Source organism: Pongo abelii, chromosome 3 (assembly GCF_028885655.2).
Source record: "Pongo abelii isolate AG06213 chromosome 3, NHGRI_mPonAbe1-v2.0_pri, whole genome shotgun sequence".
Lineage (NCBI taxonomy): Eukaryota > Metazoa > Chordata > Mammalia > Primates > Hominidae > Pongo > Pongo abelii.
In genome coordinates, this window is record NC_071988.2 from 127,354,409 (window position 1) to 127,379,846 (window position 25,438).

The following is a 25,438-nucleotide window of genomic DNA, read 5'->3' on the forward strand; positions in this document are numbered from 1 at the left end:
AAGAACTGCTCTTTTCTTCGGGGGTCTACAGGGCTGAGGATGCGGGGGAAGGGTGGGAAGGACAAGGGCGTGGTATCATCGTCCTGATTTTTCTCCAGCCCTGGGGCCGCCTCAAATTCCTTTTTGGTCACTCCTGCTGAAGGTGCGGGTTGAGGGCTCTGGGCTCCTCGGTAGTACGCGTTTCCCAGTTTCCCCCTAGCCAGTCCCTCATGTCTTCCTCTGCTGATGGAGAAATGGGGCAGCTTCCAGTTGGAGGCGTTGGTTGGGGTGGTTTGATGTTTGCTGTTAAGTGTTACTTCAAGACCTCTTGGGTCATACTAGCTTCTCTTCTCTCTTTGGCATTGAGTTTTCCATTCCAGCCCTTCCTGATTGCAGAAAGCAGTTGTATATGAATACTAAACATTTACTCCAAAGGACTTGCTTCATTTGGGGCCATTTGCTTATGTTTTGTCATCACAGCAGTATCTCTTCGGTTTTTAACTTCTATAGAAAGTTTAATTTGCATGAAAGTTGCTTTGGCTTCAAAAACGTTTGCTAATACACGTACTTCCCATCCCAACTTTCTACCTGGTTTTGGGATTAGATGACTTGTTTTTTTCCCCTTTATTCTTAATGCCAGGATCCCATTCCTTGTCATAAATTCTTAAATATCAAGAAAATGCCAGCTTTAGTAATATATTGTGTGCTACATTATTGATAAAGAAGGTGGTGTATTTCTATTTTATCTAAGCTTATCTGTAAAAACAATGTTTACAGGAGAAAATGCAAAAGCTAGCAAGAACTAGTGATGTGATAATTTTAAACATGTAAACATGGTCATTTAAATCCATGATAATAAACTGTTATAACTAAGTGATTCACTGTCATGTTTAATAAACATTAAGCTATGCGGGTGTTTTTTTTTTTTTCTTTTTTTTAACTGCCTGTTGGGGAGCATACAGCACTGAGAGGATTGCTTTAAGCATACTCATTACTAAAAATTGTGTTTGTATTACACCTGAAGGTATCGTTTTGTGAGGTCTCAGTTCAGAAATAAGACTGAAAAGGTCAATGAGATTTGAGAATCATCATTTCTTACTTTATGTATTTTGCACTTCTACGTGTTTTTGCTTTAATTTAAACACAGCTCAAACTTGAGCTTCTGTAGTAGTGGGCCCATCAAGTTGTTTTTTTTTTTTTTTTGAGCCGGAGTCTTGCTCAGTCGCCTGGGGATGGATTGCAATGGCAACATCCGCCTCCCGGGCTCAAGCAATTCTCTGCCTCAGCCTCCCGAGTAGTTGGGATTACAGGCGCCCACCATCACACTCAGCTCCTTTTTTTTTTTTTTTTTTTTCAGTCGAGGAGGGGTTTCACCATGTTGGCCAGGCTGGTCTCAAACTCCTGACCTCAAATGATCCGCCCGCCTCGGCTTCCCAAAGTGCTGGGATTACAGGTGTGAGCCACTGCGCCCGGCCTGTTTTTGTTTTTTTAAACTTGTTTTACTTGTAGCTTTTGTATCATCATCTGTGATTTTTAAATAAAAATAAATACTGAGTATCCAATTAGCTTTTCTAACAAAGAATAAATACTGAGTATCCAATTAGCCTTTCTAATAGCAACAATTTAGCAGGCCTCAAAATTAACAAATTCTAGAGCCAGCTGATACATCTGTAGTATACACAGTTCCCTAGTATGTTTTTTTTTTTTTTAAATTCTAAGGTATTTAATGTAGCTTATGGAATTCTGTTATGCAGAATATTGGAATACTTGGAATGCAGATATTTAAACCATTTAGATTAAAACAAGCACAGGTATTGTTTGCTGTGAAAATTCAGTAATTTTATTTCATACTTGGTAACATGTTAGCCATTTGCGCTTTCGATCACTGTTAATTATGAGGTCGGGTTTAGCTGAAGGCATTATGACTCCATGGCAACAGATGATTCCCTGATTCTCCAGAGAGAAGATTACACACTTCGTTTGTGGCTAAGGTTACGGTAAGCTTTTCACTTAAAAACTTTTCCTACTTCTTTACCAGATAAGAAAACAGCTAATTTTAATCACTGGCTTTTGTTCTCTAGGACTTAACTGCATCCCATATTACGTATTTAATGAGCTTGAAAAAAATCTCAGTTTTTTTCTTATCTTTTTTGACCCTAAATATTTAAGGTAATTGGCTGCTATCTATCTGTTGAGGGGCAAGTTTGTTTTGTTTTGTTTTGGTTAAATCTATATTATTGTAATAAAATAGGGTACAATTTTCAACCAAATACTGTTGCTTTATGAAAAGCATAAAACACAAGCTAAGTTATAAAATTCAAAATGTTGAACATATGATGTAGGAGAGAATTTAAGCAGGTTTACATTTTAATCTTTAAGAAAAGTAAGTGTTTGTGATTTTTCATACTTATAAACTGTGTTGAACTTCTTATTTTGTGCAATAGGTTAATATGCACATGGATTAAGGGTTTCACATTTATATTTTACCATTTCATGATTCCCTGGCTTTCAGCCTCAGTAACAAATATGTTTTTTCAGTATTTGGTTGGGAAGAACTTCTCAATCAATATAAATCCTTTACCTTTCATGGAAAGAAGCTTGAAAATATGAACCATAATTTGGATTTTGTCCATCAAGGTTTGCATATTTTAATAGTGCCAATTGGTAAGGAATTTGGTTATAAATTATAAAGAAATAACAGTAGCTAGTATTTATTTAAGGACTTAATATGTGACAAACTTTGTTCTGTATAGCACACTACATGGTAGGTACAGTTATTATTGTCTCCATTTTATTATATAAGTGAGGAAACAGATATGCAGAAAAGTTTTTCATAGCCACTAAGAATCAGAACCAGTGTATTTGCACCCAGGTAGTCTGGCTCAACAGTCTCGGCTCTAATCTATTACTTTATAATTCTTGTTTTATAAATATTCTTGCTAGGCACATGTATGGAATCTAATTAAGATTCTTAGTTCCTTTGCCCTGGATATAAGTATACATAAAAACTTCTGTGCTTGCTTTATTTTTGAGTTTGGTTAGATTTCATTTATACTTTTCTCAATTCACCTCACAAAGGTGATCTTATTTCTTCATTTTAATTTATACTTAGTTGGTCCTTAAAATAGAGTTATTAATTTGGAAAAGAAAGAATGGTATCATGAAGAATGAGATTCATGTTGTACCAGGACTAAAGTTATTAATAATACTCTGAGGCAGTGATTTCTGACATTCATATATGTACATTCATTCCTTGAACTAAAGTTTGAGTTCATTAAGCACTGGAGATATTATAGTGTTAGGTGATAAGAGCTATGAAGAAAAAGGGAAGCTAAGTAAGAGGCTAGGGAGTGCTTTTTCAATTCAGGCAGTCAGGGGAGGCTGTTCTGAGTTAATATTTATGCAGAAAAATCAATGAAATGAGGGAGCAAGCCATGTGAATCTCTTGGAGAAAAGCATTCTAGGCAAAGCAATAGCAAGTACAAATATTCTCAAGTGGGAGCATTTCTGGCACCTTCCAAAAACAGCAAGGACAACTGTGGCTAGAAGGGAGTGAAGAAGGATAAAAGATGAGGTAAGAAAGGGATAGCTAGGGTCACAGTAGGCCTATAGACCATAATAGGAAATTTGGATTTTATTCTGAGTGTGCTGAAGAGCCATTGGATGGTTTTGAGCACGAGACATCTGATTTATGTTTTTAAGGATCACCCTGTTGTTGGAGAATGGACTGTTTTATGGAAAGTGGAGAAAAATAGTTAATAGGCTTTTGCAGTAGTCCTTGTAAGCACTGGCGATGACTTAGATTAAGGTGGTAGTGGTAGAGGTGCTGAGGAGTTGGATTTAGCATATACTTCAAAGGTAGAGATGGCAGGGTATGAGAGAGAGAAAAAAAGAAGTTGAGTGGGACTTTTGAGTTTTTGGCCTGAGCATCTGGGTGATTGGTGTTGCCATTTTACCAGGAAGTAGAACACGAAGGGAAGGGGAGCAGGTTTAGAAAAACATCCACATGGAGATGTCAAGTAGAATATAGGAGTCTGGAGTTACGGGAGAAAATATGGCTGGGATATACATGTAAGAGACAGATCATGTTTAAAGCTATGGCGCTGGAGATCACCCAGAACGGTGCTGTCATATTGTGAGTTGTACCCCATTAATGAGTCAGGAAATCAATGTAATGAGTAACAACCAGCATTTAAAAAAACAAGCACAGAGTAAAAAATATCAGATTTATCCCATATAGTAGGATAAGTATTGCTTCATGACATTTTTGTTTCCATTTTATTCAGTGTATTGTGTTACATTATAAAATATATACCTAATTGTGTGGCATGCTCAAAAGTTTGAAAGCCAGTATTCGAAGGATGGAGTGTGGATTGAGAAGAGAGCAAACACTGAGCTGTTGGTCACTGAGACATCTGCAGAGTAGCCAATGAAAGGAATCAGGAAAGAATTGCCAAAGAATTTAATCCAGTGCAGAAACTTGTCAAATAACCCAGCCTTTGGAATGGAAGTTTATATCAAGGATTACTGAGACCAGCATACTTGCTTAGAATAACATAATATCTGATGATTTTCACTTTGGTAAAATCGCTTCAATTTATGAAATTTTATTTATAAATAGTACTACTATATTAGAACAATACCTATTCTTAAATGTCTCTAAATAAGATCTTTTATAAATTTAATTAATACTTTTCGACTGATGTATAATTCTCATCTCTTATTTCCATTATAGGAAATAAATACTTTTAAGGATTGTGAGCATTAGAGTAATGCACATGTTCTGTGTGCTCAGCACGTAGTAGGTGGACAATAAAATGCATGTAATATTTAAAACTTTATTTACCTAATGTTTGTTGAGCTCCTATCAAATTGTAGTCACAAAGATAACTTATTTGAAAAAACAAAAAACAAAACACAGGTTAATCATTTGCAGCAGTTATGCACTTTTTGGTCTTCATTATATAATATATAATTTATCTAATATATAATGTTATACATAATGCCATAGATCTTGACTTGAATTTTGATCACAAAATTTGCAAGCTTTATTTTTTCTGGACTGTGGAGAAGTATGCTTGTTTTTAATATGTTTACTGTTTATCTCTCTCATTCTCTGTGTTTTATCAAGGCTAAGATATATTCATTAGAATGAAAGTGCAAAAAAAAAAAACAACAGATCTGAATGCCTAAATATTAAACCTATGACTAATTCCACCATTTAAAAATATATTAGAACATTCCTGAGTAATGAAATCAAAGACATAATCTTTTCTTTTTACCTATTTATTCATTCGGTAAGATTCCCAAGCAAATTGGCATGTCCAGGAAAGAGATGCACACTCTATTTAATATCCTGAAGTTAGTGGTTTTGTCTGCTACTTTCTCACTCCCTCTCTGCAGAGTGGCACCTGTCAAAGCTGAGAAAGAGTAAATTACTCTATTTCTGTGCTTGGCAGGAATGTAATATGGAGTAACAAGAGCTGTGCCCCAGAAGCCCTAGAGACAAAAGTTGATTCTATAATACCTACCTTCTTAAAGCTCATGACAGAAAATTAATGAACTAAGGCATTCTGAAGCTAGAAAAGAAAAAAGAGGAAGGAATTTTTTTTTTTTTGCCTGTGATATTTGCATACTTGGAGCAAATACCGGTTCTACTCTCTAAAAAGGCACAGTGCAAGCCAAAAACATCACATTCGTACAGGTTTACTAAATATTTAATATTTATTTTAAAAATTACATTAGTACATAATTGGGAGACATTATTCAAGGAGAGTAATTTTTTTTTATTCTAAGATCATTAAGTAACATTTTTAATCTCCCAGGGGAAAACCAACATCTATATTAAAAAAAATACGTTAAGAATCAATAGTACTTTGTTGCATTTTCTCTCAGGCATCTCATTAATTTTTAGATATCACCATGGGCAGGTTATTGCTATTCTGTTTTGCTGACATTTAGCATTTTATTAAGTGCTAACAGTGAGAAGAGTTTATAGAATATGTCTAAAATCCTATTTTCATATTCTTATGTGCCTTGCAACATGGCAAATATAGGCATACTTTTAAAAAGAATATTTCTACATATCTTAAAAGCTATTAAATAGCATGGCTTTGTTTCCAGTTTTTTAAAAAGTGTTAGGATGAGCCTCATAATTACTATTTTTTAGACTGTTGGGCAAATGATGAAATCATTCATGTTTTCTTTCAAATCTGCTTTCTTGAAACACTTAGGGGTCAGTCTTCTTTTTACTCTCCTACTGTCAGGAGAGTGAGTCCAGAGCAAACTCCTCAAAAAAACTTAATTCCTGGAAAGTGTGGTTGGTCCTTTTTGCCCTAGTGTTGTTACAGATCTCACTTTGTTTGACTGTTTTTAAGGACTTGTAGCATAAAGGTGTTATATTAATAATGAAAATATTTCCAGAGCTCTATTCAGCTTTATAAAAAAAACCCTGTAAACTTTGATCTTTAATAAATACTTTTTGTTTTAAAATTATCTCTCAGTGACAAAAATTTTAAAAAAATAAGCTCAGGGAGAAAATGGCATCTGTAAGTTAAAAAGTTGTTGCTTTTACAGTATATAAAGTAATTTTCCCCCAGATAATCTTTTAAGAAGTAACAAATCATGGTATGTATCTGTTATATTTTAATAGAAGAAATATGAAATAAAGCAGTAGTGATCACTTGTATTATTAAGAAACTTTCCAAGATAATACTTTACTAACTATATTTATTTTTTACAATGGATTATAAGTTGTTTAATTTTAAAAAATGAAGAACTAAGAAGCTTAATGTGTTTAGGTCTTGTTTCAGATTTTTTTAAAAAAGGAATTTAAAATACTAAAGAAAATTTAGTATGATGAAGGTTTTCTAAAATTAAGTGTACACTAACATTTTGAATACACTTAAAAGACAAGAGGTGCATGTGTACTTTTTAAAAGCTTTTAAAGTAATTTTCCTTCTAATATGTCATGTTTCTGGTACATATTTCCATGGTGAATGCTTTTAAAGAGTGCCATCTAGTGTCAGTTTTGGAATTGTGATTTATGGATTAGAACATTGGGAATTTTTGACCCGGGAAATGTATAAACATAAAAAGACAGGACAATTGATAAAAACCTTAAGGAATATGACTTGAAAATAGCCATGGAGAATCTGACCGCAAGACTGTGTGTGTTTGCATCTTTAACCAGTGTGTATATCTGTCTCTGCTTTCATTTGTCAAATACTGCTTGCTTATATATATAATAAGCCTATAAAGCAGTGAACAAAAAATTTTTACTCATGGAACATTCTAGTTGGAGGAGACAAATAATAAAATATAGTATATCACCATAGCAATAAGCGCTATGGAGAAAAAACATAGATGGAAATAGGTTTTCTTCAGGGAGCGTGGGGATTGGGGTTTGTGATTTAAATTGAGTAGTCAGGGAAGATCTCAGTAAGAAGTTGCCATTGAATAAATAAATACCTGAAAGAAGTGAGGAAGTGTTCTAGGTACTGGAAACACCAAGTGCAAAGGCCCTGATGTGGGAATGTACCTAGTGTTTTAGCAAGGGTCCCCAACCCCTGGGCCCAGGGCTAGTATCCATCTGTGGCCTGTTAGGAACCCCACCTCAAAGTGGGAGGTGAGTGGCAGGTGAGCCAGCATTACTGCCTGAATGGCGCCTCTTGTCAGATCAGCAGCGGCATCAGATTCTCATAGGAGCTCCAACCCTCTTAACTGCATGCAGGAGGGATCTAGGTTGCACGCTCCTTATGAGAATCTAATGCCTGATTATCTGAGGTGAAACAGTTTCATCCGGAAACCATCTCCATCCCTTCACCAACCTCCCGTGGAAAAATTGTCTTTCATGAAACTGATCCGTGGTGCCAAGAATGTTGGAGATGGCTGTTTTAGAGAATAACAATCTGCTTTGGCTGGAGCAGTGAGCAATGAAGAGAGTTAATGAGACAAACTCAGAGACATAAAGGAGGATTAGATCAAGGAGATTTTTGTAGGCTGTTGCAGAAACTTTGGCTTTTCTCTAAGGAGGATGGGAAGACCTTGGAGGGTTTGGTTATGGGGGTGTGAAGGAAAAGAATGGTGTAACCTGAGATGGGAAGACACATAAGAAGCAGGTTTGAGGGGTGGGAGAGAATTAGGAACTGGATTTTGGACATGTTAACTTTAAGATATCTCAGCTATCAGTATCCATGTTATGGGGAAATTTAAATATTTTTGTATTATGATTCAGCACTCAGCAGTTATCACTTACTTGAGGAGAATCCACTTCTCCTGAAAGAACGAATATCCCCTCCCTATTATTTTGTAGGGTCATAAAAAAGAAGCAGTATGGAAGGACCAGCACTGTCAAAACTTCTCAAGGATATTATCCCCAGACAGCTCTCAGTATTTTTGGTTAATTTATTTCCCCTTCTATTTATCTCCTGTTCTCACCTATAGTGAGACCCCAAAGTACTTGATTGGGAGGGCTCTATTGCAAAGCACTGGGGTTTGCTCATTTTAAAGGAGCTGGGTGTAAAATTTCCTCTAATGCTAGTTAATTGCACAGGGTGGAATTTTTTTCTTTTGGAAGTCAGTCAGTCTGTCTTCAGAAACCTTATAGCATTGTTATCTACTGCAAATTTTTACTGATTTCTAGAACAGGCTTTTGAAACATTCATCTTTTATTTTAGCTTCTAAATGATTATATTCTAAGACCATAATCACTTCAATTTATACTTTAGGTGACCCAATGAAAGAAGAAAATGAAAGCCATAAAGAAAAGTCTTACAGAAGAAGAATACCTGTACCTGGACTTTTCTCACCAAACAAAAGGATGCATCTTTCCTCTTCATACATCTGTAACTTTATTTCTGTTATCTTACTGTGACTGTAAAATCTTTAAAATTTGCTTAGTTGTCACCAAAGAAGTGAGTACAGATAGTTCACTACTAAGAGATGATCTGATCCAGGATGTTGAAATACAGATTATTTCAAGGCAGGAGCTCCCACCAATAGTCCAGAATTGCTGTTTGCCTGCAGTAGTAGAACAATCAGACAATTTTTGTAGAGCAGGACTTGCTGTTGTATTGAGACACATAATCCAGAAATCCTATGAAGCAGACCCCTTAAAGAAGGAACTTTTGGAACTTCTGGGCTTTAAAAAGACTTGCTTGAAAGCCTGTGCTGAAGTAAGTATAATGTCTTTTTTCTGTTATTTGAAGCTACACAGTGATAACATAATTACTTGACCATTTAATATTTTAACTTCCTATTAGGAATAAAAGTTTATTTATTTTTAAAAACCCCAGTAACCAATGAAATAAAGTAGCCCTTTGATATAGTTTGACTATTTATCCCCTCCAAATTTCATGTTGAAATGTGATCCCCAGTGTTGTTGGAGGTGGGACCTGGTAGGAGGTGTTTGGGTCATGGGGGCAGATGCCTCATAAATGGCTTGGTGCTCTCACTGGGGTAATGAGTGAGTTCTTGCTCTATTAGTTCACGAGAGATCTAGCTGTTGAAAAGCGCCTGGTACCTCTTCCTTGCTCTGTCTCGCACCCTCTCTCCCCATGTGACACGCCTGCTCTCCCTTTGCCTTCTACCATGACTAAAAGCTTCCTGAGGTCCTGATCAGAAGCAGATGCTTCTTGTATAGCCTGCAGAACCATGAGCCAAATAAACCTCTTTCCTTTATAAATTACTCAGCCTCACCTATTCCTTTACAGCAGTGTAAAAGGGCTAATATACCCTTTATGTGTGCCAATATTTCAGTGCAGTATTGAAAAATAAGAATTTAAGTCTTAATTTATAAAGTTTGGAGACATTTTTAGAAAATAACTTTTTTTTCTTTATTTTAGTTATGTTGATTTTTAAATGGAATGTTAACATATAAATAGGAGCTCAAATAGCAATGCTTTGGAAGCCCTGCTTATTGTGGGGGCTAGGAGGAGGGTAGGACAGGTGAGGTATATTGTAAAGGCTTTGGGAAGTAATGATTTATTTAGTAAGGGGAATACAGGAGTGCTAAACTTCCTTTGCTTAATGTTTTTACTTCTGAAGCACTGTGATGTGTCTCCTGATACAACATAAAAGCCTAGCCCAGGGATGATTGAGCTCAAAACTTATTTCCCAATAAGACAGTTATTTTTTCTTAAGTTATATTGAAATTAAAAAATCCTTTCATTTCTTGTTTTGTTTTTGTTTTGAAGGTTAGTCAGTGGACCAGGCTATGTGAACTCACCATCCCTTTGGCTATTGAGAATTTTCTCAGAGAATCTTCTGACCAGCCCTCTACTATACCTGTAGAAATACTACAGCTAGAGAAAAAGCTTAGTGAGCCTGTTAGAGTGCATAATGATGATAAGCTCCGCAGGCAGAAGCTCAAGCAACAGAAGGCTGATGGAGTTGGGCCTCCCCTTACTAAGGGAAAGGCAAAGAGCAAGGTCCACACACAGGAAACATCTGAAGAGTTGGATTCTTCATCCAAGAGTCTGGAACTGAAAGTGGCATTCTCAAAGCTCACAGTACAGGAAGAACCAGCTACTACCAACAGAGAGCCTTCTCACATCAGAAAAGCAAAAGCCTCCGACCTTCCACCTCTGGAGCATGTGTTTGCAGAAGGGCTTTACTTCACTCTGGCAGATATTGTGCTCCTGCCCTGTATCCATCATTTCTTGGTAAGGTTTCATCTGGACTGTACACATTACTATGAGTTTCAGTCTATGAAATTGCCTAGGTTTGAATTTCTATTTTACTTAATATCGTCAATATGCTGCTAGGAAAGTTATTAATATCTTTATCCATTTTCTTATCTGCAAAATGGAGATAATAATAGTACCTATCTAAAAGAAAAAATGTAAGGAACAAATTAAAGTTTGTGTGAAGTATGGAGAACAGTGCTTGGCACATAGTAAGCTCTCAATCAAAGTTAGTAATTACTATGACTTTTAATGTGAAGTTGCTAAAATGTTAACAATTGTTATTATTAATTTCAAGTTTCTGTTGTGATTACTTTCTAATAGTAGAAGGTCCAAGTCGGCTCTGTGGCGCAATGGATAATCCATTGGACGTCTACTGTTAGAGGGTCCAGTTAAAAAAAACAACGACTAAAAATCTTGTCAGCTAAATTTTATAATGAATTGTTAGTCACTTAAATTAATCTTAGGTATTATCAAATTGAAAATATTTTATTCTGACCTGTGTGCTTCTCTGTTCTCTCTGAGATTAAAGTAGCTGGCTCTGTTATTATGTGCTGGGGGAGAATAGACAGAACGTTTTCTGAGTAGGAAGATTCTCTCTCTCTCTCTCTCTCTCTCTCTCTCTCTGTGTGTGTCTTACATACACACACTCGCACATGCACACACGTGTGCACACACACATTCCCTCTGTGGAGGAAAAAAGAACAGGGTGAAAATAATACCAGAGTGAACATAGGAAGCTTAGCTCTCTGCAGCCTTCCAATTGGTTTTCAAGAGCTGCATTGCTTTTTGCTTTTGTTTGGGTTTTTCTCTTGGAAGCATTTCCCCCTTTTCCCTACTAAGGAATCAGATATTAGATTTCATTCTCATTATACATCACCAACAATTCAGGTATCTCTATGGACAGAAGAGACTACTATTGAAAATCTATGTATTTGAAGGCTTTGCTTCACAAGTAAACTCGGCAGTATTGATCAATTGTCATTTTCTTAAAGAACATTTCTCTTTTCCTCAAAATTGAACCAAATTTGGCAACCAAAACAATATAAAAAGAGAGAGATCCAGGAATTGTTTAGATGTTGATTGGTATTTTAAATGCCAAATGTCATATGTCTTCATAGAGTCCATGGAGTTGAGTGGGAAGAAGACATTGATTTTTAAATTTTTTCCTAGTCAAATGATTCCTAGATTCTCTTCTCCACGATCCCTCTCTTCTATTACCAAGTTCAGTCATTACAGCAGTCATTTGATACATTATGAAGTACTTGATATTCTGTCTTCTTGACTTCTTTGGATAACTGTGTTTCCAGTTTTATCAGAATTGAATGAAAGTGGCATATCCATTCCTTTATTGAAGAAATTTATTAAAATTGTTTGAATACATAAACTATTCTCAAAATATTTTCCTTTGTTCCTTTGTATTTTTACTGGATTTTTTTTTTTTTTTTTGAGATGGAGTCTCGCTCTGTCACCCAGGCTGAGTGCAGTGGTGTAATCTCAGCTCACTGCAACCTCTCCTTCCTGGGTTAAAGCAATTCTCCTGCCTCAGCCTCCCAAGTAGCTGGGATTACAGATGCATGCCACCATGCCTGGCTAATTTTTGTGTTTTTAAAGTAGAGACGGGGTTTCACCATGTTGGCCAGACTGGTCTCGAACTCCTGACCTTGTGATCCGCCCACCTCATATTTTCAGGAATTCATCTTTCTTTGATAAACCCTTGATATTTGTTATATTTTTTTCTTTAAATCATCTTGGGTAATAAAGTAGTCATTTTAATTCATATAGTGGTTATGTTGGCAAGCCTTTTTGCTAGCATTAACATACATTGAGGTGAATGGAGTGGCCATCCAAATGATCAGAATCAGGATCAAGTTCAACATCCGTAATAAAGCTCAAGTTACCAGAAACGTAAAACTGAATTTAGGGACAGAATATTTAGTCGCAGGAATGAAGTCAAGGACATAAAAGTAAGAGTCAATTTTACTAAGTCAAGGTTTGAATTACTAAGGGTCAAAATTAGAAGAACTAGGGAAAATACACAGTTCTGCTAAACAGAATAAAACCAAAGATGGAAAACAATAACAAGTAGAATGGATGAGGTTTTTTTTTTTTTTTTAATTTGTCAGAGATGAACATGGAAGGGCTAAGGTATTATATATAAACCTGCTGCAAGCTCTTCCTTTTCAGAAAATACTTTATTACTTTACAAAGTTAACTGCTGATGGCTCAGCACCTCATAAGGAAAGGGGCCTGACGATACCCTCTCCTCTGAAAAGTCTTAGAAATAGATTTAAAAGGAATAAATTAATATGTACACTCATGTTTCCCCCCTCTTCAATGTATTTGCTAGAATTTTCTAGTAGATAGCGTATCAACATTATAGGTGAAGTAGCAATGAATAGCTATACTAGGGCAAAATCCTACTGTTCTAATACTAGAAGATTGTATATTATTTTTCAATTGCTACTAGTAAGCAAGTACACTTTGACAGAAATATTTAAAACATTATTGTACACCTATAAGACAGAAAGTTGCATTTTATCATTTTATAAAATCTTCTTATAATTTGAACACTTATGATTTAATTTTCTACATTTTAACTTCTAATGCTTTGAATTGAGTTTAAATACACACACACACACACACACACACACACACACACACACACACAGACATCTTTATTAGCTTAGGTAAAATCATTCCTCTTTTAGAAATTGATTTTTTAGCAAAACTAAATAACTCTTCCTGTGTTCCCATTGGCATAAAATTGGGAACCTCACTTTTTGCTGGCATATTGCAAAATGGTGGATGCCACTTTTTTAGTGGTAAATTTGTATTTTCTGTGTCTATTCCTATTCATTAGGTCCTCAAGAGCTTTTAGCTTTAACTCACTAGTTCTAATTTATAAGTAAAAAACAGAGCGGGGATTATATTTTCATTTAGATAGGTTGTTTACTGTTTTTTCTCTGCTTACACTGCTTACCTAAACATCTGTGAGTATATTTTCAAAAAAGGAGGTATGACTAAGGAAATGATATAAAATAAGAACAAAATATTTTATATAATAAGTGATTGTAAAGGAATGCAAAGGAGGAGATATTTTGAATAGATGCAACATCTTGCTTCTCTTTTTATTCAGACAAATTTTTCTGCCCTTTACTGACAATTAACTACAGAGTTACTAAAATTTTATTTTTGCTTTGATAGCTATACTTTTTTTTTAAACGTTTGTTTTAAAAATAAATTATCTTTTTTTTTCTTGTCCTTAAAGAACTCTGTGATATTTATAATGGTTTTGATCTTATGAGCCAGGTAACTATTTGGAAATCATTTCTTATGAAGAAATTTAATTTTCATTTCACAGAGTTTTCATTAGCAACTTCCTTAAATATGTCTTCATGAGTGTAATGAATGTGGTTCAGTACCTTCTGAGCTATCCGGATATTAGTAGAGTGGCCTGGCATGTTGATAAATGGAGTGACCTGTCAGAATAAACCTCCTCAATTTCTTGTAAACATGAATTATTGTTATTTAATTGCAACTTCATTTCAAAAGAAAGGAAAGATGCCACATACATCTAATAAATAAAAATAAGTCACTAGAAAGAAGAGTACAGGAAAGATGAGGAAAAGAGAAAATTTCTAGTGTGATTATCATGTCTAAAGATCCATTCCCTTAGCACCTAATCTATTTTCAAGAAATTCACAATTTTTGAGAGAATTAATAAACTTTTTGGCTCTCAGGGTACCTTAGAGAGTATTTTTCAAACATTTTTTTTACTTTAACTCAGTAAATACAAATGGCCCTCCATATCCATTGGTTCTGTATTCATGTATTCAACTAACTGCAGATTTAAAATATTTGGAAAAAAAATTGCATCTGTACTGAACATGTACCGACTTTTTTCTTGTCATGATCCCCTAAACAATACAGAATAACAATTATTTGCACAGTGTTTATATTGTATTAGGTATTAGAAGTAATCTAGGATTTAAAGTATAGGAGAGGATGTGTATAGGTTATATGCAAATATATACCATTTTATATCAAGGACATGAGTATGAGTATCTGTGGATTTGGGTATCTGATACAGGTCTTGGAACCAATCCTCCATGAATACTGAGGGACAACTGTAATACATTTTACAAGTTGGATAATTATAGAAATAAATGTATATCTTTAAATAATATGTAAAAAAAATAAATAGTTACAAAATAACTTATAGGATGTGTACTCTGATATTTTCTATTTCATTTTTTAAAAACCTACTATGTTGATTTCACAACCCCTAAATGAGTGATAAATAGCAACTTGAAAAATACTGATTGAGGAGATTGCTCTCTGAAGGTAACAAATGGATTCTTTATCATTTGTTCATTCATTCAACAGGGTATTATTTGCAAGGCAGTGTTTTAAGTGCTTCAGTATTCAAAGAGAGTTACAGTCCTTGTTCTTATAATCAATTGCTTGTGCTCATTTAATCTTAAAGTCCACTTAAAATACAGTATAATATATATGTATGAATTTTTTGTTTTCTGTCCTTTCTGTCTCATGCTCTGGTATTATTGTGAAATATATTTGTAGAGATTTCCTGTGACTTGACCTTTTTATTTAAAGGTCATAATCTGTTCATAATCTGTTCATAATCATAAGTCGTAATGTGTTTGTGACATCATAATGCTTTCTACGGAAACATTTGTTGCCTCTCAAAGAAGCAAGAACACTCTAAATTTTAAAGAAAATAGAATTTGGTGGTAGTGCTCGGGAGAAAGCATCTGACCAAGAGAAAACAGAAATATATGAGTTTGTATCAGGAAGAACAATTTAAAATTTTTCTAATTTGAAAAAATAAAATCTTACTTTAAGTGCTGCTTTATAAAAAAAATCTTCTAAATAGTGCTAGTTATCTTTTTTAGTTTTAAATATTTACAATTTTCTCTTTTATCTTTTTACTATTTTCTTTAGTAAAATGTTCTCCTTACCTCATTGTGTAATTTTTAAAAATATGGTTCTGAAAGATGCTTCTTACATTATTGGTAAGGAATATCATTTAGATTCTGCCTAATAGTTCACACATACAGAGAAGATAGTTTCACACACACAAAAAAATGGAACTTTAGATCACTGTTAATAGTACAAGCTCTCCATTTTTACACTTCTGCAGTGAGCTACAAAATTTCTATGAAACCCCTCAAAATACATCAATGATTGTAGACTAAAGATATTAAATTGTGATAATTTAAACGTGTTACATTATTTGTGTTGAGGAAGTTAATACTTATTTTAATTCTTTCCCTATTAACCACTTAAACTAATTTGCATAAGTATATATTAAGGATTTTAGGTTTTTGATATAATGTTGTCCAATTAACTCTCTATATGCAGTGTGTTAAGAACTTATCAAGTATATAGAGGGTCAGGAACAGAGGAATGTGTTCATGGCCATGAATTATAGATGAAAGGGTTTCCAGATTGGAATGCAGTTGATTACAGAGGAGTTCTTAGAGAGGGTTAAAAACATACTATCAATGAAAGATGTAGACAATTGAATATAAGATGTAAAGTTTTCCAAAATGATTTTCAGTTGTACTATTTATAGACATTTGCAAATGCCATTGTTATTTATATTGATTCTTTTTGGAATTATTATATTCTTCTTTTTCTATTGATGGTTGTTTTCCATTATATAGATGTACCACAGTTTGTCCATTCATCTACTGAAGGGCATTTTGGTTAATTCCAAGTTTTGGCAATTATGAATAAAGATGCTATTAACATCTATCTGTGTTCAGGTTTTTGTGTGGACATAAATTTTCAACTCATTTGAAGCACAGTTACTGGATTGTATGGTAAGAGTATATTTACCTTTGTAAGGAACTACCAAACTGTCTTTCAAAGTGGCTGTACTATTTTTCATTCCCACCAGCAAAGAATGAGAGTTCCTATTGTTCCACATGCACACCATCATTTGGAGTTGTCAGTATTTTGGATTTTTGCCATTCTGATAGGTGATATTTCCTTGTTTTAACTTGTAATCATCTAATGATATATGATGATGAGCATTTTTTTTATATACTTAGTTGCCATCTGTGTATCTTTTTTGGTTGTCTACTCAGATCTTTTGCTCATTTTAATTGTGTTGTTCATTTTCTCATTGCTGAGTTGCTCCAATTTTTATGCTATGAAATGAATCATAAAAACATATAAGACTCATCACTAAAGAAGATATACAAATGGCAAATAATCACATGAAAAGTTGCTCAACATCATTAATCATAGGGAAATGCAAATTAAAATTACAATGAGACACTGCTATATACCCACAAGAATGACTAAAATCAAACAGACTGATAATACCAAGGTTTGACAAGTTGTGAGGAGATACTGGAACCTCCATGGATTGCTAGTGGGAATTGTAAAATGGAAGGGCAACCATGGAGAAGAGTTTAATTTCTTTAAAAGTTAAATATACAGTTACTATAAAACCTAGCAATTTGACTCTTGGATTTCCAAAGAAATGAAAAACAGTTCCACATAAACACTGCTACATTATAATGTATAGCAACATTATTTATAATAACCAACAACTGGAAACATGCAAATATCTTATCAACCAGTGAATGAGTAAGCAAAATATAGTATATCCACACAATGACTACTAGTCATAATAGAAAGGAACAAACGATTGGTCAATGTAACTATATGGATTAACTTCAAAAGCATAATACTAAGTGATAAAAGAAAACCACATTTTATTATTCCATTTGTATGAAATTCTAGAAAAGGCAAAATTACAAACACAGAAAGCCGATCAGTGGTTGTCTGCAACTGACTGGTAGCAGAGATTGAGTGCAAATGGTTACAAGGGAAATTTCGGGGGTGACATAAGTGTTCTAAAACTAGATGGTTGCATAACTGCATGCATTTACTACAACTCATTGTTGTAGTAAATTTATGTGAACTATACACATAAATGTGTGAACGTTGTGGTTTGTAAAGTTACCTCAACACAGCTATTATAAACAAAATATATATAATAATGTGTTTTATTATTTTCCTACCTAGGTAATTATCAGCAGGAAATTTTCTGAGAAGCTGGTAGAATTTCCATTGCTAGCCTCTTGGTACCAGAGGATCCAGGAAGTGCCAGGAGTAAAAACAGCAGCTTCTAAGTGTGGGATCCAATTTCTCCATTTACCAAAGTTGTTGACAACCTCAACTGAACAGCATCCAAACTTAAGTGAAGTCCCAGGTGTAGAAGAGCAAAGCGATCCTTTATTTATAGGAGGACCAAGACCAACCATGGCCAAGTTAATGGTACTTAATTATTATTGAAAAATTCTATGTGATAATATTGCTGAGCATTCTACTCCAACTTGTAATCATTTGTTGACATTATTTTTGTTATAAATTTTATTTGTAGCTTTCTTCACTCTTTACCAGTTAATATTTCTGCTACTTTTTTCATTTATGTGAAGTATACTAAATTGAAAACTTTTAGTATTATGTATTTTTGGAGCCAAGTAAGTCACAATATATACTTTTAAAAAGCACTTTTCTCAAAACTTTTTTTTTTTTTTTTTTTTTTTTATATTCAGGATATTGACCAAGGTAGCATCATACCTGGTCAAGTATACTATTTTAACATAATCTTTTTCTGTTGTAAAGTTTTGGTCTCAGCCTTTTTTAGTTTGGATAATGATTGCAAGTTAAATATAAAGATGAGGCTGGGCGTAGTAGCTTACACCTGTGATCCCAGCATTTTGAGAGACTGAGGCAGGCAGATCACTTGAGGTCAGGAGTTCGAGACCAGTTTGGGCAACATGGCAAAACCCCCTCTCTACTAAAATTACAAAAATTAGCTGGGTGTGGTGGCACGTGCCTGTGGTCCCAGCTATTCAGGAGGCTGAGGCACCAGAATAGCTTGAACTTGGGAGGGCAGAGGTTGCAGTGAGCCGAGATTGTGCCGCTGTACTCCAGCCTGGGCAACAAAGTGAGACTCTGTCTCGGAAAAAAAAAAAAAAAAGAAAAGAAATATAAAGATTAATATCTCAATTTACTTTCCAAGGTTTTGTTTAAATTTGTAATTTTGGAATTCTTTGAATTTTATTTTTACTTTAATCTTTGATTTTAATGTTTTTGTTACATAAAAGCCTGGGCGACAGAGTGAAACCCTGTTTCAAAAAAAAAAAAAAGAACGCATATGCTTTATTTTTTTCTCCTTGAGGCATAGTTTGTTTTCAGTACTAATTGTAAAGTTTTCAACTATGGGCTTTCCTGTCCCTAACATTTGAAATGATCTGCAAAAATATTTTGCTTTTAATAGGTGATGTGAGGATTTATTTGAATAGAGAATTCATGAAGTAATTTAAGTTATCCATCGACTTACACTGGAAAAATATTCATTGTATTTCCCTATTTGGGTTAGGAAGTATTTGAGTTCTGTAGTTAACAGAGTTTACTGATGTAGAAATGGACAGGAAGACTTTGGTAAGGATACCAATCCCTTAACTCTTCAGCTAAGCTCTGTGGCCTATTGATTAAGTAATGAAACATGATTATATAGTTGATTTTAGAAATTATTGAGGCATGTCTAGATTTTGATGTGTCTTGATTATATGACTACACTGCCAAGGGACCTCTGGTTCACCTCTTGAGTGGATATGCAACTTCTTTTGGAAATGATGAAAATATCTTAAAATAGTGGCAATGATTGAACAATTGTGAATATTATAAAAACCACTGAATTGGATACTTTAAAAGGATAAATTATATGGTATTTATATATATTATATCTCAATATAGTTGTGTTTTTTAAAAGACCCTAAGGTAAGAATGAGTTTAGAGAAATGAGAAATAGCAAGAAGGTCAGTGTGGCTAGACTGAAGAAGATAGAAGAGAGGTAGATGATGTCAGAGAGATGTGTTTGTCTTTTTGGAGGCAAATCAGTGCTCTGGGCTTGTAGATCAATAGCCATATCTCTAGCCCTAATGAAAGATTATTTGTACTATTTCCTTTGGGACACAAATTCAGCTAGTTTTTATAATGGAAAGTAATCTCATAAACTGATACAAAGCATTCAATGCTGGAGTCTCACAGATTTTTTATTTGAATAGTTTATTCCTAAAGATAAAAATAACAGAGCCATGGAGATACCTAGATATAGATATAGATATAGATATAGATATAGATATAGATATAGACTGTGTACCTGGAATGTGATTGGAAGGGGTCTGTGAATCCATGTATATGCCATGCCACTGTACATAGATCAAATAAACAAATGTACAACTTCTAAGATGGAGAAGGATCCTGAAAATTTTTTAATATATTGAAAAGTGGTCCTAATTCTTGAAAATATTGGGAACCATTTGGTTACACCAGAGGAATTTTTCTCTAGTGACATTAAAGGCACTTATAAAAGACTAGTATGAGTGGTATTTTGGGGTATGCGTTAAAGTGGTAGCTTTTAGGCTGTGGCGGTTTTCATATATGTAAAGGGAGACTTTGATGGACATATGCAGAGTTCTTTTTTTATTATTTCTATGTGGATTGTTTTTGATAACATTTTCATCCTCAGCTGAACTTTCTCTTTGATATCCAATATATTTCTAGGTAGCTTATTACTTCTATGGATTTTCTGGTAATAATTTTAAAATAGCATTACTTTTTATTATCTCCATATTAAAAAATAGGAAAGTAACTGTGATGTCAAAATACTCAACACATGGTATTTTTATTTAATTAAAATATGTATTTTGGAGAATAGCTGATGATTATTACTATTTATCCTCCTCCCTACCAATATAGAAATATAATTTTTTAGCCTTCAATAATATAATAAGACTATATTAATTCCTTAATTTAGAAAGAGGCTATTTCCTTTTCTAGGAAAAGGGCATTGAAGTGATGTTTTCTCCCCACCCTTGCCCTACTTGGACTCTTGATTGGAATGTTCTCCCTGCAGCAGTCAGCCCAAAGGAAGGTGAGTTTTCTTTTTTCTTTAAGTTTTATTCATAATTTGGATACTGTTTTCAGATCTGTCTTCTAATTCTCTAAATCTCCCTTTGGCTTTATCTAACATTATGATTACACTATCAGTTGAGTTTTCATTTTATTTTTATTATGAAAAATATATATACACAAACCACTTAGATTTAATATTTCTCACATTTTTCTACATCTGTTTTATTTGTTACTGTTTTCTCTTTGCTGACATATTTTGATTTTTTGTTTGTTTGTTTTGTTTTAATTATACTTTAACTTCTAAGGTACATGTGCACAATGTGCAGGTTTGTTACATATGTATACATGTGCCATGTTGGTGTGCTGCACCCATTAACTCGTCATTTACATTAGGTATATCTCCTAATGCTATCCCTCCCCACTCCCCCTACCCCACAACAGGCCCCAGTGTGTGATGTTCCCCTTCCTGTGTCCAAGTGTTCTCATTGTTCAATTCCCACCTATGAGTAAGAACATGCGGTGTTTGCTTTTTCTCCTTGTGATGGTTTACTGAGGATGATGCTTTCCAACTTGATCCATGTCCCTACAAAGGATGTGAACTCATCCTTTTTTATGGCTGCATAGTATTCCATGGTGTATATGTGCCACATTTTCTTAATCTAGTCTATCATTGATGGACATTTGGGTTGGTTCCAAGTCTTTGCTATTGTGAATAGTGCCGCAATAAACATACGTGTGCATGTGTCTTTATAGCAGCATGATTTATAGTCCTTTGGGTATATACCCAGTAATGGGATGGCTGGGTCAAATGGTATTTCTAGTTCTAGATCCCTGAGGAATCACCACACTGACTTCCACAATGGTTGAACTAGTTTACAGTCCCACCAACCGTGTAAAAGTGTTCCTATTTCTCCACATCCTCTCCAGCACCTGTTCTTTCCTGACTTTTTACTGATCGCCATTCTAACTGGTGTGAGATGGTATCTCATTGTGGTTTTGATTTGCATTTCTCTGATGGCCAGTGATGATGAGCATTTTATCATGTGTCTGTTGGCTGCATAAATGTCTTCTTTTGAGAAGTGTCTGTTCATATCCTTTGCCCACTTTTTGATGGGGTTGTTTGTTTTTTTCTTGTAAATTTGTTGGAGTTCATTGTAGATTCTGGATATTAGCCCTTTGTCAGATGAGTAGGTTGCAAAAATTTTCTCCCATTTTGTAGGTTGCCTGTTCACTCTGATGGTAGTTTCTTTTGCTGTGCAGAAGCTCTTTATTTTAATTAGATCCCATTTGTCCATTTTGGCTTTTGTTGCCATTGCTTTTGGTGTTTTAGACATGAAGTCCTTGCCCATGCCTATGTCCTGAATGGTAATGCCTAGGTTTTCTTCTAGGGTTTTTATGGTTTTAGGTCTAAGATTTAAGTCTTTAATCCATCTTGAATTAATTTTTGTATAAGGTGTAAGGAAGAGATCCAGTTTCAGCTTTCTACATATGGCTAGCCAGTTTTCCCAGCACCATTTATTAAATAGGGAATCGTTTCCCCATTTCTTGTTTTTGTCAGGTTTGTCAAAGATCAAATGGTTGTAGATGTGTGGTATTATTTCTGAGGGCTCTGTTCTGTTCCACTGGTCTATATCTCTGTTTTGGTACCAGTACCATGCTGTTTTGGTTACTGTAGCCTTGTAGTATAGTTTGAAGTCAGGTAGCATGATGTCTCCAGCTTTGTTCTTTTAGCTTAGGATTGTCTTGGCAATGTGGGCTCTTTTTTGGTTCCATATGAACTTTAAAGTAGCTTTTTCCAATTCTGTGAAGAAAGTCATTGGTAGCTTGATGAGGATGGCATTGGATCTATAAATTACCTTGGGCAGTATGGCCATTTTCACCATACTGACTCTTCCTATCCATGAGCATGGAATGTTCTTCCATTTGTTTGTGTCCTCTTTTATTTTGTTGAGCAGGAGTTTGTCGTTCTCCTTGAAGAGGTCCTTCACATCCCTTGTAAGTTGGATTCCTAGGTATTTTATTCTCTTTGAAGCAATTGTGAATGGGAGTTCACTCAAGATTTGGCTCTCTGTTTGTCTGTTATTGGTGTATAAGAATGCTTGTGATTTTTGCACGTTGATTTTATATCCTTTGACTTTGCTGAAGTTGCTTATCAGCTTAAGGAGATTTTGGGCTGAGACAATGGGGTTTTCTAGATATACAATCATGTCATCTGCAAACAGGGACAATTTCTTTCTCCTGCCTGATTGCCCTGGCCAGAACTTCCAACACTATGTTGAATAGGAGTGATGAGAGAGGGCATCCCTGTCTTGTGCCAGTTTTCAAAGGGAATGCTTCCAGTTTTTGCCCATTCTGTATGATATTGGCTGTGGGTTTGTCATAGATAGCTCTTATTATTTTCACATACATCCCATCGATACCTAATTTATTGAGAGTTTTTAGCATGAAGGTTGTTGAATTTTGTCAAAGGCCTTTTCTGCATCTGTTGAGATAATCATGTGGTTTTTGTCTTTGGTTCTGCTTATATGCTGGATTACATTTATTGATTTGCGTATATTGAACCAGCCTTGCATCCCAGGGGTGAAGCCCACTTGATCATGGTGGATAAGCTTTTTGATGTGCTGCTGGATTCGGTTTGCCAGTATTTTATTGAGGATTTTTGCATCAATGTTCATCAAGGATAATGGTCTAAAATTCTTTTTTTGTTGTGTCTCTGCCAGGCTTTGGTATCAGGATGATGCTGGCCTCATAAAATGAGTTAGGTAGGATTCCCTCTTTTTCTATTGATTGGAATAGTTTCAGAAGGAATGGTACCAGTTTCTCCTTGTACCTCTGGTAGAATTCGGCTGTGAATCCATCTGGTCCTATACTTTTTTTGGTTGGTAGGCTATTAATTATTGCCTCAATTTCAGAGCCTGTTATTGGTCTATTCAGGGATTCAACATCTTCCTGGTTTAATCTTGGGAGAGTGTATGTGTCCAGTAATTTGTCCATTTCTTCTAGATTTTCTAGTTTATTTGTGTAGAGGTGTTTATAGTATTCTCTGATGGTAGTTTGTATTTCTGTGGGATCGGTGGTGATATCCCCTTTATCATTTTTTATTGCGTCTATTTGATTCTTCTCTCTTTTCTTCTTTAGTAGTCTTGCTAGCGATCTATCAATTTTGTTGATCTTTTAAAAAAAACCAGCTCCTGGATTCATTAATTTTTTGAAGGGTTTTTTGTGTCTCTATTTCCTTCAGTTCTGCTCTGATCTCAGTTATTTCTTGCCTTCTGCTAGCTTTTGAATGTGTTTGCTCTTGCTTTTCTAGTTCTTTTAATTGTGATGTTAGGATGTAAATTTTAGATCTTTCCTGATTTCTCTTGTGGGCATTTAGTGCTATAAATTTCCCTCTACCCACTGCTTTAAATGTGTCCCAGAGATTCTGGTATGTTGTGTCTTTGTTCTCGTTGGTTTCAAAGAACATTTTTATTTCTGCCTTCATTTTGTTATGTACCCAGTAGTCATCCAGGAGCAGGTTGTTCAGTTTCCATGTAGTTGAGCGGTTTTGAGTGAGTTTCTTAATCCTGAGTTCTAGTTTGATTGCACTGTGGTTGAGACAGTTTATTATAATTTCTGTTCTTTTACATTGGCTGAGGATGCTTTACTTCCAACTATGTGGTCAGTTTTGGAATAAGTGTGGTGTGGTGCTGAGAAGAATGTATATTCTGTTGATTTGGGGTGGAGAGTTCTGTAGATGTCTATTAGGTCCGCTCGGTGCAGAGCTGAGTTCAATTCCTGGCTATCCTTGTTAACTTTCTCTCTCGTTGAGCTGTCTAATGTTGACAGTGGGGTGTTAAAGTCTCCCATTATTATTGTGTGGGAGTCTAAGTCTCTTTGTAGGTCTCTAAGGACTTGCTTTATGAATCTGGGTGTTCATGTATTGGGTGCATATATATTTAGGATAGTTAGCTCTTCTTGTTGAATTGATCCATTTACCATTATGTAATGGCCTTCTTTGTCTCTTTTGATCTTTGTTGGTTTAAAGTCTGTTTTAACAGAGACTAGGATTCCAACCCCTGCCTTTTATTGTTTTCCATTTGCTTGGTAGATCTTCCTCCATCCCTTTATTTTGAGCCTATGTGTGTCTCTGCATGTCAGATGGGTCTCCTGAATACAGCACACTGATGGGTGTTGACTCTTTATCCAATTTACCAGTCTGTGTCTTTTAATTGGAGCATTTAGCCCATTTACATTAAGGTTAATATTGTTATGTGTGAATTTGATCCTGTTATTATGATATTAGCTGGTTGTTTTGCTCATTAGTTGATGCAGTTTCTTCCTAGCATCAATGGTCTTTACAGTTTGGCATGTTTTTGCAGTGGCTGGTACTGGTTGTTCCTTTGAATGTTTAGTGCTTCCTTCAGGAGCTCTTGTAGGGCAGGCCTGGTGGTGACAAAATCTCTCAGCATTTGCTTTTCTGTAAAGGATTTTATTTCTCCTTCACTTATGAAGCTTAGTTTGGCTGGATATGAAATTCTGGGTTGAAAATTCATTTCTTTAAGAAAGTTGAATATTGGCCCCCACTCTCTTCTGGCTTGTAGAATTTCTGCCGAGAGATCAGCTGTTAGTCTGATGGGCTTCCCTTTGTGGGTACCCTGACCTTTCTCTCTCGCTGCCCTTAACATTTTTTCCTTCATTTCAACTTTGGTGAATCTTACAATTATGTGTCTTGGAGTTGCTCCTCTTGAGGAATATGTTTGTGGTATTCTCTGTATTTCCTGAATTTGAATGTTGGCCTGCCTTGCTAGGTTGGGGAAGTTCTCCTG

General features: G+C 35.0%; 1 protein-coding gene across 3 annotated transcripts in view; it reads left to right on the forward strand.

Annotated features, from left to right (window-relative positions):
* GSTCD (glutathione S-transferase C-terminal domain containing) overlaps positions 1–25,438 on the forward strand; it is a 141,478-nt gene that overhangs the window by 184 nt on the left and 115,856 nt on the right. Inside the window, exons 1-5 of one of the 3 annotated variants that reach the window (XM_009240236.4) lie at positions 11–142; positions 8,709–9,155; positions 10,176–10,643; positions 17,730–17,981; positions 20,556–20,649. In XM_009240236.4, coding sequence (XP_009238511.3) covers positions 8,730–9,155; positions 10,176–10,643; positions 17,730–17,981; positions 20,556–20,649 — 1,240 coding nt within the window. In that variant the 5' untranslated portion in view covers positions 11–142; positions 8,709–8,729. Of the gene's footprint in view, positions 1–10; positions 1,977–8,708; positions 9,156–10,175; positions 10,644–17,729; positions 17,982–20,555; positions 20,650–25,438 lie in introns of those variants that run through there. The other 2 variants (XM_054554236.2, XM_009240235.4) reach the window with 2 other exon arrangements.